General features: G+C 44.2%; 1 protein-coding gene across 1 annotated transcript in view; it reads left to right on the top strand.

Annotated features, from left to right (window-relative positions):
• Positions 1-1,309: 1,309 nt before the first annotated feature.
• ephb4a (eph receptor B4a) overlaps positions 1,310-19,087 on the top strand; it is a 34,862-nt gene continuing 17,084 nt past the window's right edge. Inside the window, exons 1-2 of the mRNA XM_035625724.2 lie at positions 1,310-2,253; positions 18,580-18,650. Of these exons, the coding sequence (XP_035481617.1) occupies positions 2,172-2,253; positions 18,580-18,650 (153 nt within the window). The 5' untranslated portion in view covers positions 1,310-2,171. The remainder of the gene's footprint in view (positions 2,254-18,579; positions 18,651-19,087) is intronic.

Raw genomic sequence — 19,087 nt, 5'->3', positions numbered from 1 at the left:
ATTCTGGAATATACAGCATGTTAGCCTGTGACAATGTCAATAGGATGGATGAATTGGATGTAATTCAGAGTCTCACCTAATTATGCTGGCATCAGTCATGAGGAAAACAAAAAGTTACAACACAAGTTGAATCCAGCGAACAAGAAACACTGGTCTATTCCCACCAAAATTAAACATGGGTCGGGCCTTGTTAGTGAGCTGGAATTGCAAATTTTCTCATTTACATTTTGTCATTTAGACCAAAAAATGTGCATTTCCTCTCATTTATGCGGCTGTCTTTCCCAGATCGTCTTCAAAAAAGGGAATCAATTCAGTTCCCCTTGAGCAAAACTCTCATTAATTATATAAGACAATGGGTTGGCCAGTTGCAGAAAAGAAATACACAGATCAGAGGGATGTCATAAAACATACAAGTTTCACAGTGGCCAGTGAGGTGGCACAGATGCAATATGATCGCTAATAATTTCCAATGAATTTTAGAAATGCTTATCATGCAAAAACATAGCAGCATACAGCAACAAAAAAAGAAAATGCAGTCGGGTTGCATCGAGTCATGTGCTATGTGTATTTTGCAGATTCCTGCGTCTTTGACCTCGACTGTGTGTGGTCAGAAGAATCAGAAGTTATCAGGCCTCTATTATTCACTTGTGCTGCTCTGTAGTTACCTTAAATGGGGAGATTATTAAATTAGCTCAGACACACTTTAATAAAGACTTTTTTTAAAATCAGCATAATGAATGGACACACAAGCTGCTTTCCCCACTGGGCCAACTCTGGGACATTGGCCTCAACATTGGACAGATTACAAGAGCAGCATGCCAGTACTTGTAGACTGGTCTCACTGAATTGTTTTTTTAGAGTAATGTTAATTACATGCAGTGTAACTATCACCGGACGTTGTGAGAATCGCTTATCAAAATAAAAGCATCCCTTCTTCCCCCTGACTTTGACTATTTTCCAAACATTCTGTTGGTTAGCTGCGACTCTGGAGGGGAGGAAGGATCGTCCACTGACCAGAGGGTTGGTTGGTGGTCCGATCCCCAGGTCCTCCTGTCCACATGCTAAAGTGACGTTGGGCAAACCAGTGAACCCCAAAACTGCCCCTGACTGCCCCTAGTGTGTGAATGGCGTGTGATTAAAAAAGGGGCTTATATAGAATGGGTGATTGTCAACAGCTCTGTATAAATAGTCCATTTACATTTTTGTTTTATTTTGAAGGTGCTCTCCGGAAACGACATATCCCATCGCGCGCGCTTGAATACGCTGTTATGTCAACGGCAGGGGGCGGGGCTTGCCGGGGCCATTGGACTCCGGGTCTGACGCGGTGATGAAACCCTCGGTGACCGGCTCGCGGAGCGGACATCGTCCCTCGGAGCCACTTTACAACTCGACCTTTTAAATTCCTGCTGTGCTGTGCTGTGCTGTGCGCACGTGTCCAGAGACATCTTCCTGCCGTCCCGTGCTAAAAAAAACAAAACCCCGCCACCTTCTCCCCAACAAGCAGCCCAAACGGTCTGGTGCTCGAGGGAAGAAGGGAAGAAAGAAAGAAAACTCACTTCGCCCGGAGAAGATGTGGAAGGAGGCGCGAGCCGACTGGTGATGGGGAGGACCATCCACGGACCTGCACTGATTCAACCTGCGCGGCCGTCGAGCTGAAGGGGGGAGGAGAATTTCAGTTGTTTTTTTTGGAGGGGGAGAGAGAAGTCTCGAGGAGCCGCGGGCACACAACAAGTTCCCAGCCGCCAGCCAGAGGAGTGAGGGGAGGTGAGGGGAGGTGAGGTGGGACCAGAGCGGCTGACACTCCCCGCGTTTGTCCCCCCCCCCCGACTGTCGACTGGGAGTTCCGCGCCCGGACTTCACCTCACAACGACTCAAAGTTGGACCGCACGGGAGAAGTTCCCCCCTCAGCCAGCCGCGTCACCGACAACAACCCTCCGGCTGCAGCGGCAGAGGAGGGGGCGCCACGGTCCTCGGTGTGCGCGCGCGCGCGTGTGTGTGTGTGTGTGTTTCTGCTGCAGTGTTGTGACCAAGGCTCCCCGTGAACACAAGTCCACTTTAAATGCGGACTGGTCCGCGGCCGGTGAGAGGCACAGCCCAGCCGCCCCCGGTGCCACCACCCGGTCCCTGACTCGCGACGCGGCGGAGGCGGCCGGTTCGTTCCGTTCCGTGTCATGGAGCTGACACGCCGGCGCGTCGTGCTGCTGCTGGGCCACATCCTCCTCAACTGGGCTCATCTGGCGTCCGCGGAGGAAGGTGAGCGGTGCCCATGCATGTGTTCCCCTCTTCCTCTTCTTCAAATGCTGCCCACACTTGTTTTCTGTGGCAGAGTGAGACGTCTCAATTAGTATTACATCCTGTTCGTTTCCAAGAGTTGAGTGCAGGAAAAAAACAGAAAAAACCCCACAAGGTAGTTTAAAACACCACACAAGACGTCGACCTAAATCTGTGGGGAGTAATCACAGACACATCACAGTGAAGAACTGTATGTTGCATTGTTATTATCATTACCCCCCCAACAATGAATGTCAGTGTGGGAATGTTCAGTCAATGTGTGTTTTTTTGTAGTTTATTTTGAAATCAAATTAAAAAAAAGAGTAAATGATGATAATGGTTTTACTATCCTGATATATTCAGTGAGGCCTTTAAAGCCGTCAGAAGGTTCCTGGGCTGTTTCCCAGGGGCCCCCTAACCAGCTTACCCTAAAATCAATACTGAAACATTCAGTGCATGGAGGCACTGAAAGGGGGAGGGGGGAGGGGTGTAGACAGATGAGGCAACTCAGCTTTTACATTTAACTTGAGGGGAGGGGAGAAAATAAAAGCTCCAATGCTTTGTATCAAATCTATTCTCTGGATCATCATTAGTGTTAGTTTCTGGCAGCAGGTTTTGACGTTAGTGGTCGAATTGGATCGGCGTTGTGAAACCCCCGCAGGGACAAAATAACTCTTGACAGGCTGGAATTATCTGTCATAATGTCCAAAGAAAATGATGGTTGTCTGGTTTTACGGGCGAGCAGAGAGCTCGGCGTCATCAGGCAGTGAAACCACCGGGCCAGAGTCTGGATCATTTTCCCTAATGCAGTTATAGTCGGAGGACCCAGTTTTCAGAAAGGAAGGTGTTTATCTCCTTCTCACTCCCCTGCCATGTCGCTGCCCCCCCTTTCTGCGTGTGACATTAATGGGGAAGTTTCAGCTCTGCTGGGTGAACTGGAAACGTTATTTTTGAGTCTGTTAAGAATGTTGCTGAGACAATTTTCAGTAAAATGGTCTCTGGAAAATAATAGGACTGTGTTTGTTGACGGATCAAAGGATCACAACTGGGTTTCTTTAAGAGCTGTTGAACCGCAGGTTTTTTTTAAAAAGAGCCTCACTGCTGTGTCGGCTGCACGCTGTTTGTGTTCCCGTGAAGACTACTGTTTATCCTTCATCGTGCTTCTTTCCCCCGTTGGTTCGGTTTGCGGGCTCACACACGCAGCCGCTTTAGGTGATGCTGTCTATGTTCCAGATGTCTTTTTCCCCTGCTTGTTAGTGTCACCAAATCAGGAATGCATTTTCAGATATAGATACTGTTTCACTGGCTGAATTCCAACATGTCTTGCTGTGTGAGTTTTAGGGGAACAAATACATTTGCCATGAAAACAGTGGGCACTTTAACAATGAGCATTTTCCTGAAGTTTGCTCATTCCAGTCCACAGTTGTTGCAAACAGGCGCACCATGAACACGCATGACTTCATATACTCTGTGGCGGGAACACATTGTCTGCTGCCTCGGGATTGAGGCGGGACGCTGCGTATTCGCTGCACAGTGTGACTGTACGAACACATGGATGTAGCGTACGGGTCATCACCCCGGCGTCTTTTGAAGCTTGAGTATAGTTGCATGTGCATAAACACCCATCTGAAGAAGAAGAAAAAAAGTTAAACCACTGCAGCTACTGCAGAGTCTGAATTCTTGCGGGAGAAACCATTGTTGACTTTGTACGTCAAGAGAGAAATCTGGGATTTTCCAGACACTCGATTTGGCTCAATGTAGAGTTTCAGTTCCTCTTGTCTTTTTTTCTCATGGACACAGAAGATTCTCAACCTCGAAGTCTCATGTGTGGGAAGTGATGTCCTGCAGGTCCTTGGCGGCAGAATGAATCGAAAAATAGAAAGTGCCTGAGAATAGTGGCGGTCGACTTTGTTCCGGTGATGTTTAGAGGATGCTGGTTCCAAACAGCTGCAGCCCTGGCACAGTGTGGAGGATGGGGTCATGGCGGGGTTCGGGGGAGGGGGGGGGGACTGACTCCACAACATCTCTGTCATGCCAAGTGTGAAAAAGATGTCTGATTTCCATGTCTTGGGTAATGGCCCGCTCCTCTGCCAGCACACTGTGGATCAACCCCCATCCCTCCCTCGTTCTCCACCTAGTAGGGAATTCTGTAACGAACTGATGGGAGGGCAGATGAAGCTCACCGCTGCCAAATCTCTCCTCCTTTTCCAACTAAAGGATAAATGAATCACTCACACATGCAACTTGAACGTTCGGCGCAGGGATCTCTCCTCCTCCTCCTGTCTCCGACTCGATAACCTATAAAGTACCCATTTTGTTTTTCTCCCTCTGCCCCTCTTTATTCCCTGCACCTATGGTTTCTCTCTTTAACTCTCTTGCGAGATGCAGCTATTGAAAAAGCACTGCAGTCTCTTCTAACCTGTTCAGGTCCAGAGGTTTAATGATATCAACACCGGTGTCAGAAGATACACAGGCAAAGTTTTCTCTCCTGTCTCTCTAATGGCCTTTTTGCAATTTAAGTGCCACTCTGTAACCTCTGTGATCATGTGAAGTTTTTGACAGACGCTCTTCATATCAATAATTAAGCTTTCATCCAAGCTGAGCACAATGTCTTAACCAAATGCTACAAAAGTTGGTCAAAGAAAATGTGTATTTGTTTCCATACTGTTATGTGAATACTGGGAGTTTTTTTTTGCATGATAGTGGGTGAGGTGGCATGAAAACCTTGCAGAAGAGGGAGGGGCGCAAAGACATGATTACAGGGCGGCAGATACGACCTCAACCGAATGGAAACGAATATGGAAAACATGATGAAAAGGTTGTATTAACTTTATATATCAATTTGAGGAAGGTAACTTAACGCAGATTCAATGTTTTTGTCTGCCACAGTTTTTGTCGAGTCCAGTGCAGCCGAAGCTTCAGTGACAAAGAAGTCACATGCTTCATATACTCATATACACGATGAATCATTCATGAGTCCGTTCTTATAGGCCTTCTTCACAGCAGACATGTTGACATGTCACACAGTAGGAGAAGCAAAGGCAAAAATAATAAGATGAATGTTTCAGGGTCCTGGTGTTTTGCATGCTGGCTCACTGTCATGTCACGGGGACACTTGAGCTGAACAGAACCATCTTTAATATGATATGTGTCCTACAATGACATGTCAAAATGTCCCCCGCGAAAAAAAAGGATCTGTTGCGCCTTGTCCCATTTTGCTTTTAACGGTGCATTTATTTAGCACTCGTCCAAGGGTCAAATTGTATTTGTGATATTTCAACTCCCTCCCCCAAATTTTAAATATCCTGCGATTTTGTTTTAAACTTGCAAATTGAAAAGGGGAATGCAAAACAGACTCTGAAATGCTTCATACGGCTCTCGTTACATGTGCTCATGCAACTTGACCGTACATGGGTAGAGGTGGAAAAATAGTGGAGACTCCTGATGTTGTTGTGTCTCCGTCTTTCGAGCAGCGCTGTCACGTTAAGGCTGCGTCTCTTCAGCGACATTGTTTATGTTTGGCTGGGAGGCCTCTGCTCGGAGCGTGGAGTTGAGAACAGCTTTGTAAATCCATCTTTCTTTGCTCTGGCTACGGAGAGTGTCTCACTTCCAATATGGTATGTTACTACAGCTGTTACCTCCTCTCTTTTTTTTTTTTTACAAGTCATTTTTTCACATAGCCTGCAACAAGAGAGTGCAGCTGCCGTCTTAATTGTTATGCACGGGCCCGTCGTGTTGCTGGACTGAAAATCCTCAACAGTACTTTCTGACTTTTGTAGACGGAGAGAGGGGTGAAGGGTCATTCCTGTCTCTTGCAAACTCAACATATTGTTGACAAAGGGGCCCCAACTTTTCCCACAAGCTCACAGAGAATTTTTGTGCAGTGCTGTTTACTTGTTGAATGAAGCAACTTGGTAGGCCAAATTTTAAGGTGGAAGATTGAGATCAAACCTTTAAGAATCAGCGGAAGGTGGATGTTCTCACATTTTGTACAGTCTGCTGTTTATTCTTTCACCTCCTCACTCCTCCATGGCATAGCCAGTAGGGCAAATAGCACAATGCCTCACGATCTAAAATAAAACCCTCCAATGCAGAAAAGATGTTTTGATCTACAAGGCCCCACTTGAGCCTCAATCGCCTTCTTTCACACACATGTAGCCTTTTCTTTTGCTACTCCTTCCACGTCCTCTGTCTCCTTGATGTTCGACTGGTGCTATCCTGTTTTCTCCTGCTGACTGTCTCCCCTGCCGTGGAAATGTGGATCGTCTCCCAGAAATCCCTTTAAACGGAACCGGTTTTTATAAGAAAGGGATTTGCATTTAAAGCAACCTCCCCCCTCCCTGGAAGCCTGCTCCCCATCATCCTCTGTACCTCAATGCGATGATTAGTTTCCGCAAGAGTTAAACAGGCATACAAGTGCCACAAGTGCTCTCAGTCGCTGTCCCTCTCGCTCTCTCCCTCTCCCCTCTCTCAGAGAAGGATGCATATGGCAGCGGGGGATTGCAGGTGTACGATAGCTTTGCTCGGTGAGAGGATACACCCTCAGCCCATACATCCATGTCAGCCGTTCACTTTGGAGAACTGGTCTGTCCTCCACCCACATGCTACTCTGTGTGAGTGGGACACAATGGGGACAGGCTGCAGCGGAGAGGGAATGAGGCCACAGCCTATCAGCCATAAGCACCAAGGAGAATGGCACTTTTAGAGGGATGGAGGTTCTCTTTGAAGTGAGTCAAGGAGAGCAGGGGAGACCGGCATGATTCAATGGAACAGCGAGCGCAGAGAGGGCAAGGAGGGTGCAGGTCTGCACACTGCATAATGAGCAAAGTGTGTGTATTTGCATTCTGTAATCATACACACCTGGGGCCAGATCTGTGAGATATATGTGTGAGGGGCTGAATATGTGATTATAATAAAGGGATTTAAAAGGCCTTTAATTAGAGGACAACAACAACAGAGAAGGGGAGGCGTTTATCTCAGCCCCATCATTCTCATTTATCTTCCACACTAATCACAGTCGTTATTTGAGGCACACTGAGCATTGGATTAGAAAAAGCTCTGTGAGGCATTTCTTCGCTGCATTGTTGTACGCCTGTGATGTTGTTGTCATTAAATTCAAAAAATCGAAGGAGGGGATAAGGCGGCATGAGGCTGGTGAGACGTCTCAGACTGAACATGCACGAATTGATTAAAAAAAAGCAGCCTAGACGTTGGAGTCTCTCTGCTTGAAGTATGCGCCATCAGTAGACGTGTTCGGATTTCAGTCTGGGGTATTTTTTTCTCTCCCTGCATTGTAGGTTGACCTACATCTCGTGTTTGATATGCCAGTTTCTAAGTTAAAATGTGATTCACTCGGTTTCGGCATCAACCTAGAGAACACGTGCATATTTGCCTCCACCTTTATGCATGCGCACGGCTTCACGTCTCCCAGGGCCTGCTTTCATGTACCGCACTGACGCAAGTGGGCTCTGCCACATACGGCATTACAGAGACATTCTTGGGCGCTAGCTGCCCTCCTACGGCTCGCACACAGCTACCAGCTTTAATAGGGAGTCAGGCTCCAAAAAGGAATAGGTCAGTTCAATTAAAGAAGCATTAAACACCTTCTTTTTTTCTCTGGCAACCTGCAGTCACATTTTTTAAGGAGTGCTGCTCGATTAAAAAAATGCCTTCCCCCATATCACCATTGCTTTCACTTGCAAATGATTGGTGTCTCTGCTTAACCTTATCTGATCACTGAAGAAGAAGAGTCGGTGTATTATTAAACTTTTATTTTTCATGAGATTGGACAAATGTCTGGTTTTTGTAAACTACAGAACTCACCCCCTGGTGAATACACAAAATGGCTGAAGGTGGAAAATGATGCTCTGTGTAGTCCAACAAATGGCTTCACACCCAAATTTTTAAATGAGGTGTTTGTGTGTGTGTGTGTATATGCTGGTCTCACACACCATACAAACAGTCAGTCGCCATGGCCTGTAGGTGCAAAGCTTGGACCGATGAAGAGAATTAGCTCTCAGCGTGTCGGGTTGTGTGATGTATCGGAATAAAAGAGAAAATTCTCGCAGTGTCTGTTCCCTTGTATTTCCACTTAGATGTGTCAATCCTTAGATGGTTTATTTAGCTGGAGTCTGCACCGTTAGCTTCAAGCTGTCCACCTCCCACAGGAGATTAGTCACTGAATGTGTGTGTCGACATTTCTGGGGCTCATGGAGAGGTCGTGGATGCATCACAGTAGTAGGTGGAGCTACGTGGGTTTTTCATCAAACCGGATTTGGAAATAAGAGGTCACCTGTTGTGAATTATTTCACATTAACTCACTTTATTTCACAAAATCACATTTCTATGTGCTTTTTTTCTTTTGCTGCTCAAGGAAGCAGGAGTTAATTTGCTGCTGCAGTTCGATAGTGAGATATATCGTTCAAGCCCCGTAGGTCAAAATGTCAACATCTTGTAATGGAAGCCAGTCTTTGTATTCATAGTTAAATGACACAAATGCTTATAATTAAGCCATACTCTTTTAAGTGGTGAACTAGCTGGTGCAATTATAGAAAGGCAGAGAAAACACGGGGGTGGTGGTAATCTCTCCTGCTGGTTGGGAAGATCATCCCAGATTTCAGCACTGTGGGACTCCACAGTGTCCCACCTGCAGGGGTGCCAGTCAATGACTGACCCCGACCTCAGGCCTCCTCCTGGACAGGAAGACGACGGTATGTATGAAAATACCCTGTCCAAGAGGAGATGGAGAAAGTGTTTTTAAAACGAGCACACGACCTGCACTTTCCCATGGCGACGACGCATCGCTCAGCCCGGCTCTCTGGCTCCGCAAGCGATCAGCTGCCCTCAAGCCTCCTATAAAGAAGATAGCTTAACTTTAGGCTGGTTGATTTGCAGGGGGCCGTTTTCACTGCAGTGTCATAGCGCGTGATAGCTCCCAGACACAGAGCAGTGAAGTGTCTGTATAAAAGTTGTCAGACCTGAACTTGGTTCATGAGAGTCTTGATGCTGTAGTTGAAAAAAAAAAAGGACAGATTTATAGACCGCTTTCTTTTTTATATCACTTTCAGACAGCAGACCTGCGTTTGATGCAGGTCAGCTAAACATGTGTTTGACCTGCGTTCGACCCGCTCATATGAGTCACTCGGCTTCTCGCCGACTCCAGTCTGCTGTGGAGTTTGACACATTTGACTGATAAACCCCAGAATGACACGAATCACATCGAATGAGTTACCACGTGATGTTTCTCCGCCTTTCCATCTGCACACTTCCTCTTTGGATTTCTATTTCTCTCTCTCGTTTCTTCTTTCTCTTCTTTTCCCCGTGGGTCCTATAAGTGGTGTTGCAACACCCCTATCATTGAGTTACTTTACCTTCCTTTACTTTCCTTCGCAACACTACTTCAACCAAGCTGGGCGTCGACTGTCCAACCCTGGTCAAAAGGACGGTCGCCTGATGTCTGAAGCTGTTTTCAGACATGAACAGGGTTGCAGCAGGAGATTGTCCTTGTCAGACATCAACAGGCCAACTTGCTTGTCGTAAAGTTTCCTTTTTTCTCCCCCACAAGTGTACAGACTGTAGCTTTTCACAGCATCTTGCAAAAACCTTTTACCGAACAAACACATACCTGTACAGGACACCTGTTCCCTTCTTCCTCCTTCATGATTCTTTGCCATATGTTGTGTCACAGGCAAAAACCTACTGCAACATCTGAGTTTGGGGGTTGTTTTGAGCTTCCGACTGTACTCTCGTTGCTCGCATGATTCTTGACTTGATTCTCCCATAGGTGTTAAAAGAGGTAAGTGGAGTGTGCGTCTTTTGTGGTGACTGATTTGTAGCATAAATTGCAAATTATGTTTGGTTGGTCTGTGTCAGACTCTTTGCTCCCTAACCCCATCCATGTGAGAGAAGTAGCCCCTCTTATGGTTTCGAGCTCCTCCTTTGCTGATCAAAGTCCTGTTCTGTGTCACGGTCACTCTCCTCCATGTTTGTTTGTGTTGCCTTCAAGCACATTCTCTGTCTTGCATCTGTGTTGGAGGGGAAGAACGCAAAGCGTTGCCCTTTTGATGAAAATTATTGCTTTTAAGAGTGCAGACTCAGAGGTTTTTTTTTTGCCACAGGATACTAACCCTATTTGGGCTTATGATAATTGTCATCTGAGACAGTGATGTTAATTTAAGGTGAAGAAATAATAGTGAATTAATGGAAGAGAGAAAATTAGTCTAAACAACAAGCGAAGAATGAATGTTTCAAATAATGAGGAAAATGTATGTAGCAGTGATCCCTGTGGGACATGTTCTGAGGTGTCGGACTGCTCTGAACGCTCAGCTCCAGCGTTGTGGTTTTCTTTTCTTTGGATGGTCGTCGGTTCGAGGCACAGCGCGTTCTCCAGAACAGTCTCCTCGATTAGTGTTATTGTCATTTAATGCACTCCAACAAACAAATAACTGATGGTGCAGGTTTACTATACAGGCTTTTTTTGCGACAACAAAATAACATTTTACTAGCAACAGACATTTTCCCTTCATTCACCATTTTAGCACACTTGCCACACATTCCGGTATTTACAGGGGCATAGATTGGCATTTTTTTTATTATGGTTGAAAAACTAAATCCAACATTATGTTAAAACGTAAGCAGGTAATGGGCGTAGAATTTACCAAACAGAGACATCCTGCTCTAATATTTGTTTCGGCGGATGCTCGTGCTGTCCACTCTCGTCTTCTGGAACGGATTTGCTATCGAACGTGTACAGATGGATTTCGAGAAGTTGTCATTTTCCAATCAAATATGTGATTGATTTACAAATTGATTTCAGAACCTCCACACTGACAAGAGGGTGAGGTGGTGCTCCCGAACACTGGATGCGCTGCCCCATCAGAGCAGGATATTTGGAGGTCCGCCCAATCAGAAGAAAGTGCCTGAGATAATTTTGCTAAGGACTTTTAGGAACTGTGAATCACGCTGAGCTACTCTTGTTGAGCCCCAAAGTAAAAATATAGAGCTGGAAATGAGCATAATAGGTCCCCTTTGAAGGCTGCATGGCTCGTGGTAATGCAGAGGTTTTGAAAAGTGCAGTATACTCTCCCAAAATGTAATGATTTCTTTTTTTAAGAGGTCTTTTTTAAGTTTTTTTTTTGGTTGTAATTTATTCCTCCTCTTATAGGATTCTGTATCAAGAAGCCAGCAGGGAGTTGTTGTAGCCTGCAACAATGTTCTCAAGAAGCCAGTCAGTTGGGTTATTTTTGAAGAGGCTTTGAGAAAGCGGTGCCCCTAATTGAAAGTAGCGGGAGCTGAATTCACTCAGTGGCAGATCGATAATTTCAAATAAGCTGAAATATGTTTTAAGGCAAGGTAGTTTAATCAATCACTGTATGACAGATTATGTGTTTAGAGCTTGACGTATTTAATGTGTCTACTTAGAATCGGATTCTGAATGATTAACAATTTAACCAGTGAAAAGAAGTAATTTTTGTTCCTTTGTCGTGTCCTGTTGAGAAGGAAATGGTAAAATCTATTACTTTTACTTCTCCTTGCCGATATCAGTCAGCTCTAGTTGTACACAGCCATCCGACAGCAGACACTTCTCATAATAACCCTGGAATCTATTGCCAAACGGTCCTACATGTCACCTTTCTATACATAGTGCTCATTATTCATCAGCTGGAGTCTCTTTGGGAATATCTTTGGCCTCTCCACTATGTGAATTATGTTTTTCTGGGAGTAAAAAAAAGGCTGTTTGAGTCCAAGATGCACGAATGCTGTTCAGCAATTGACACTAAAGGTCAAAACTCATTACTTGTAGGCAGCAATATAAAGCGGCACAGAACCAAGTCGATGTATCATATTCTCTTAACCTTAATCTCTTATTTTATGTCTGGGTCAAAACTTTGTTTTATGCCAATCTGATTGCAGTAAATGTTCTCTTTAAACTTGTGTGACTTGAATAATGCAACGGGTTTTCCTTCTACTTCTCCACAATTAATTAAAAGGGAATTGCGTTGGATCAGACATGCACATACCTGCATTTGTTTTGCGGTTCAAGCTTTGGTTTAATACTTTTCTGCTGTGATGATCCACAGATTGGTTTCGTATTTAATACTGTGCAAGGATTTGAAAAGATTAAAAATGGTGATTTGCCCGCAGACACGAACCTACGTGCAGCTGAACAATAACTAGAAATCACACCAGTTTTGCTGTTGTCCTGAATTGATAGTGAGCTAAGGAAGAGAAGTCTTCTGTTCTCTCATACACGAGTTTTCCAGTGTGAACTTTGAGAGCGGTGTACTTGTGGGAAACACATCATCAACTGGAAATGATAAATGTAATGATTCTGTCGAGTGAATCTCTGTTGGCCGTGTAAACTTAATCGGAAACATTGACAGGGCAGGAATCATAGACCTGTGCTTAATCCTCAGCGGTTTGAGTCAGTCACTTTGATTCATGGCAGTGTTGATCCTCTCCAGTAGCATCTTTGGTTTCTGTCCAGTGTGAAGCTTCCTCCCTAACTAGGTCACATCCTGTCCTGGGACAAAGAGCAGCCTCTCTACACCCTGACATGTATCCCCTACAGACGAGACAGGAAAAAAAGTGTCAAACGTCAAAACACCTTTTTCTTCATCTCACCTTTGCTCCTTCCATCTCTGCTCGTATCACTCCATGACACATTACTTAAAGTAGCCGGGGGTATTGTTATACAGCAGCAGACCAGGAGTTAAACCGGCTGCCACCAGAGCAGTAGACGGGAAGGGGACAGGAACCGCAGGAAGCCGAGGTCTAATCTCACTAGACACAACTCTTGTCAAAGATACACAAACACAGTGTGTACACACACACACACACACACACACACTTATATTCTACACTCACAGAAACAATGTAGAGCTGACATTGGAAGGAAAAAATACATATTTTTCTTTTCATTTGCATTCTTCTTGTGCACTAGGTAACCCGAGCGCCAAGGACATTCAAAATTATCATTTCTAAAGTTTAACCAACAACAGCTGGATGACAATCCCTCCTCTGGTACAATGAAAGTGATCATTTTATGCAAAGGGATTATTAGAATACTCATACTTCACAAAACAAACTTTATAGCAGCTATATTCCATCAAACTAGTCTTAATTCCAGACAACATCTGAATATTGAACTCACTCGCAAAGAGTTTAGATGTTTTCAGACATGAACTCCTGAAAATGTCTGGGTAATTGGGTCGGGACATTTTGCCGTTCACACATGATAAACGTGGCAGTCAGATACGTTCACGACAGCAGGAAGGTTTCTGGGACATTCAGGCGAGGGATGGCGCCTGCGAAGAGCGCTCACTCACTTGCTGCGAATTTTCCAGAGATATTCCTGCTGTATTCTCACATGGGATCACAAATCTTACTAGGGGGCTAGCTGGAAGAATACCAGAAAATGTCCTGTGCAACATTAGCCGTCTCACATACAGCCCGTCTGGAAAAGTTCAGGCAAATGTCCGGACTTCAGTGCATGTGTGGAAATGAGATGAACAGCCTGGCTCTGTCCAAACGTAACTAATCCTTCTACCTGCACAGATGTTTGGACTTACCCAACAAGATAAACCAACTGCCCCAGGGCAGCTTTTTCCTCTCTGTTTCTAGTCCTTGTGCTAAGCAAAGCTAACCTCCAAGCATGGCAGTGGTATCAATATTCTCCTGTAATACGCGGAAAGAAAGCAAATAAGCATATTTAACAATATATATAAGCGTTTGTTTAATTTTACATGTGAAACGTGGAAGTATTAAATTTGCCCGAGGCACCAGAACATCCCATAAGCATGTGTGATATCACCATATTGGCTTTGCAAAATGTAAAACAAGTGGTGACTTTACCTCCCGAAACATGAGGTTCTGAGAGGAACCTGGAGGACGTGAACTCTCCAATCAAAGAATCATTTCACTCCTTAAAGAAACAGGACAACCCTTCATCTTAACACTTCTTAAATGTGAATGCAAACTGAATATCTTTGGTTTGTGGACAAAACAAATCATCGTTGTTGGGTTTTGGGGCAACGATCTGCATTTTTCACCATTTTATGGACCAAACAACTCATCGATTGATCGAGAACATAATCGACAGATTAATCGATGCTACATAATATCATTTACATGTGGTATTGACCACAAAGAACTACATCTTAAAGACACCAGGTTATTTTTCTGCCTGTAATAGCTTCAATGATGACTGACCAGGAACTAAAAAAAATTATCATTAAGAGCAAGTTGCCTAATGAATGTAGCTGTAATATTGTCAAATACACAAACGCCTCTCCTCTTCTTACGGTTCTCGTTTCCATTGGCCCTGTTTTTCCCCTCTGTCTCGATTTCTCTAGGTGTATGAGCGTAATTGGCACCCTGTTCCTTTAATTAAAATGAGGTCTAATTGTAGCCGAGGCAGGGCAAATGTTCGTTGGCCTATAATTTCCCTCTTGCAATCCAGAGCCTCAGAGAAAGTGGAAAATATGGAGGGAAACGGCACGCAGTGTAGACATTAACACAAAAGTGAAGTTGCGCCTTTTTCTTTAGGAATGAAGCTGCAGGTCAAATGGGCCCCTACTCAAATTTGTAGTCATTTGTCAGGCCTGAAGACCGCTGAAAAGCAAATGAGGGTGTAGTATTTGCTGTTTCGTCTGCTTTTGTCAGAAACACAGTCAGGTTTTACATTTCAAAAGAAAACCGTGTACGCCACCCTCCACTGTTATCTGCGTTTCAAACAAAAAACTTAATACCTCTCCCTCTGTTGTGCTCTCCCAACACTGTGATAAAAATAAATCTATGCCATGTTGATACTGATATCTCTACCCACTTACTTCAAACTCAGCTCTCACTGTCATAATGTCTATTTATAATATATTTTAAAAAACATTTTTTTAAATCATGATTAGGCTCAGCTCTAGTCCTCTTGCAAGCGCCAGTGTCAGTTTAGTCTCCCCCAATGTCTGTTGATGTGGACAATTGTACTGTAATTACTGTACAATTGTTTGTTTGGGGTTTTAAATGTGGCCAGATGACGAATTTTCATTGTTCCTACATTTTTCTAGCACTCAGGGCAATTTTCCGGCAGTGGGTGGCCACCTCGGCTGGAAGAATGTAGGGGAAACGCTGGCTTCCTCTAACAGGGCTCAAGCCTGAATCCACTTCAGTGAAAGGCATGGCCGTGCATGCACATAATAGAAACACCCACGCTCACGCATCCTGTCTCATAAACCTTAATGATAGAGCAACGATAAACAGTGATTACCAAGCCTGGGGCATAGTTGTTCTTTCCTTCTCCTTATAAAAAAAAAAAGCAAAAAAGAGGCAGGTGTTCTTATGAAAGGTGGAGGCAAGGACGTCTCCACGCCGGGGCCCTTAGTATCATGAAGGTGTTTGAAAATTATGCTGAAGTGAACTCGAGGCAGACTAAATGCGGGGAAAGCACCGACCAGAATTGTGCAACCCAATTATCCTCCTCATCCACCTCTGTCCCCCATTTTCTCTGCTCCGTGTAGACTTTCCTTTCTTCCTCTCTATCACCCTCCCTCAGACTGTTGTTAAGAAGCTGGTGGGCTTTGGTGGTTTTGAAGTGGAAGATGGTGAGAAGAAGCATGTTTGTGTTTTCTTTCCAGGGAGCTTGCAACAGGGAGAGATTCAAATTGTGTCGTTTGTGAACGAGAAACGGGGAAATACGCAGGGAGAAGTCCTTGATTGAAGTCAAATTTACCATTTACTTCTCAGCGTGACATGATGACAGACCTGCTGCATATGTAGCGCAGATGATTAGTGAAGTCATGTTGTCATCGCTTTCATATGGCTTGCATGGAGACAGGACAAGGGGAACGGGGAAATTAGACTGAGACGGAAGGCAATAGGAGAAGTTGAAATAATGTGGCTGTGTACGGCGGAGAAGGGTATGACTTCTGTGTGTGTGTGTGTGTGTGTGTGTGTGTGTGTGTGTGTGTGTGTGTGTGTGTGTGTGTGTGTGTGTGTGTGTGTGTGTGTGTGTGTGTGTGTGTGTGTGTGTGTGTGTGTGTGTGTGTGTGTGTGTGTTGTTCACTGAGGAAATGTTTTATCTATCAGGAGCAAAGATATGAGCAGTGGTGGGTGTGATTGAAATCGTTATTGGGGAAAAAACGAGGATATAAAGATTCCGATATTAATAGACAACACTAGATATTGTCCACTTTAAACTTTTGCTCTTTTATGGTTAATTATTTTGCATTAAAATGTTTATGTGTGGCAGTTAAACATGTTTTATTCTGAAGGAGGAACAGCATTGGGGAAGAGGAGGGTGTGTTTATTTAATGTGCTTGTCAAAGCCTGTACCTTTTTGATTTTTACAGAAAGTGTGACTGATTTTGACGAAGTGTGGTATCATTGTAACTGAGGAACATATCAAAGTTGAGAATCAAGCATAATGGAACAAGAAACAGATTTACCATGTATCAGCTGATTGGAATATCCAAATATCCCTTTATATTCTAGTGTAGAGTGCAGATCATCCTGAACAGACCACACTTGTCTTTGACCAAAACTTAATTCTCCGTTTTGAACCATGATGATTTCAGTCTCGGCCTCAGTAGGAAGAGCGAGTCGGTTTCTGCTTTATCTCTGCCTGTTTTTCTAATTCTTTTTCTGGGCCTTCATGTGTATTTCAGTGGGATGTGGGTTGGCAAATGGTAAATATGATTGCCTCTCATTTCCACAGGATCACAGAGATTAGTATCTGTAGGCGTTGCAGTTATTTTTGTGAAATACTACAACTTTTTTTATCTCTGAAAATTTCAACCCGTATACTTGGCGAATGGCAAAAGCCTTTAATAAACTGGCTGGTGAGGTCTTATGAACTGCAGAGCTGTCTCATCTCACATTTGGGCGAACGCAGAGGGAATCACTGAATCTGTGTTTTACATCAGACCAACATGTATTCAGAGCAGATGTTTCTGGAACAAAGCAAGATGTCGACCCATGGAGGCGGTGGAAACATCATATCTGAAGCAGTTGAGAAAAGCAACATTTTGGCCTTGTCCAAAATTGAGAGTGAAGCATTTTTCACGTCATCTTTTTCATGAATATAATATTCACCAGTCACAGTTAACTAGCAACAGGCAGCAATACAAGGAACTGAATCTTATTAAAATTTGAAATGTATTTTAAAGTGTAGATTTAAATGGATAATATTCTTAATGTGAAGCATTTAATGTTAGAATCAATAGTGTGTCGTGGAAAAAATACAAACCAGTAGAAACCACAACTGGAGAAAAGTAAAACCATAAAAGAAACTTGGGGAAAGATCCTTTTTTGTGTAATGTGTCTCTGTGTGTGTGTGTGTGTGTGTGTGTGTAGGGTGTGTATTACTGGGGTTATGGGATGCTGACTTTACTGTCCAACCTCATACTGGGAGCCTAATTCAACAAAACATCTTAATAACCCCACTGATAAACTCTCACTGAAACCCCCATTTCCTTCAGCATCCACTTTCATGCGAGCTCCCTCCTTGATCGTGGCACGCGGGAGCGCCGCATTAAATCCTGTTTATTGGTAAAACCAAACTGCCCGACCCTTGTGATGAGCTTCTGGGGAGGGGGGACGGGACATGAATGCCTCTAAGAGTCGGTCTGTTAGAGAACCCTCATACCATCAGTATAAATATGAGTCATATTTTAACAGGTTAGACAGTCTGCTGGAGGAGAGAAGAAGAAAAAAAGATGTCCTCATGGGAAAAGAAGTGTCCTCACCCTCCCCTAACTGTGCCTCGAGTTGCATGCAGCTCAGGTCCCAGATATTATTGGGATACTGAATCGTAGCGGAACTGCTCAGATAGTTTGTGAGCTCTGCACCCTGCCCCTCAAAAGATTACAAAAAATCAATTCTACCGTTATCACAGATCTTGACTGGAAGGGCTTTAATCTTTTATGTGTGTGACTGTGTGTGTGTGACTGTGTGTGTATATATATCTGTATCTACACCAGTCTGGCTGAATACTCTTGTTCCCACCACTTGCCCCAGGTCTCCCTTGACAAAAGCAGACTCCTTTCACCAGGTTCAGTGTGGCCACAGCCCTGATGTGTGTCTGGGGACGGTGGGGACATGAGGGGAATTAGAACAAACATGAGAGGAAAGACAATTTTAGGGCAGTGGGGAAATGTTCCAGTGGATGTAATTGACTGGTAAAAGTCCATCTTCTACTCTTATCCCAGTATGAGCTAGAGCTACGTTCACTTTATATTCACTTTTTGAATTCTCTGAATGCGAGGAAGTGGCATTTTAATATTTCCCTGCTGATGTATGTTTTATCTTCTTTTACAGAGGTCCTGATGAACACTAAGACTGAGACCTCTGATCTCAAGTGGACCATCTTCTCAAATGCCAAACCCGAGGTATGTAACCCCAGCTTCACTATGTTATCTGTATTCCTAACACAGGCCTTGTGGTGGCTGGGGATTTTTGGATTCCAGCTGTTCCTTTGTTACTTTGGCTATAAAAGAGTTCCTTATATGGCTGGTAACTGACAGAATAAAGGAAACGCCAGAGTGAATGTGGGATTCAAAGTATATTGGAAGCAGATGCCATGATATATCCCATCAACCTTGGTGCTGCCCACAGTTCTGAATAGTGCAGCCAGAAAAAAAAGACATATTTGTAATTTGATCAACTGAGGAGTGGTTGCAAGGGTATTTTTTGCCAGCAGCTTTGGCGACCAAAACTCCTCAACTTGCTGATGTCTCGGAAGGAAAGCGGTTGAAGTAATGCTGGCAAGGGGAGATTTTTGGAACTGGACAAATGTGACTGTGCTTTTGATTAAGACGCAAAGAAA

Source organism: Scophthalmus maximus, chromosome 2 (assembly GCF_022379125.1).
Source record: "Scophthalmus maximus strain ysfricsl-2021 chromosome 2, ASM2237912v1, whole genome shotgun sequence".
In the NCBI taxonomy this organism is placed as follows: domain Eukaryota; kingdom Metazoa; phylum Chordata; class Actinopteri; order Pleuronectiformes; family Scophthalmidae; genus Scophthalmus; species Scophthalmus maximus.
Note: the sequence above shows the minus strand (reverse complement) of the source record. Positions and strands in the feature narration are given on the sequence as shown.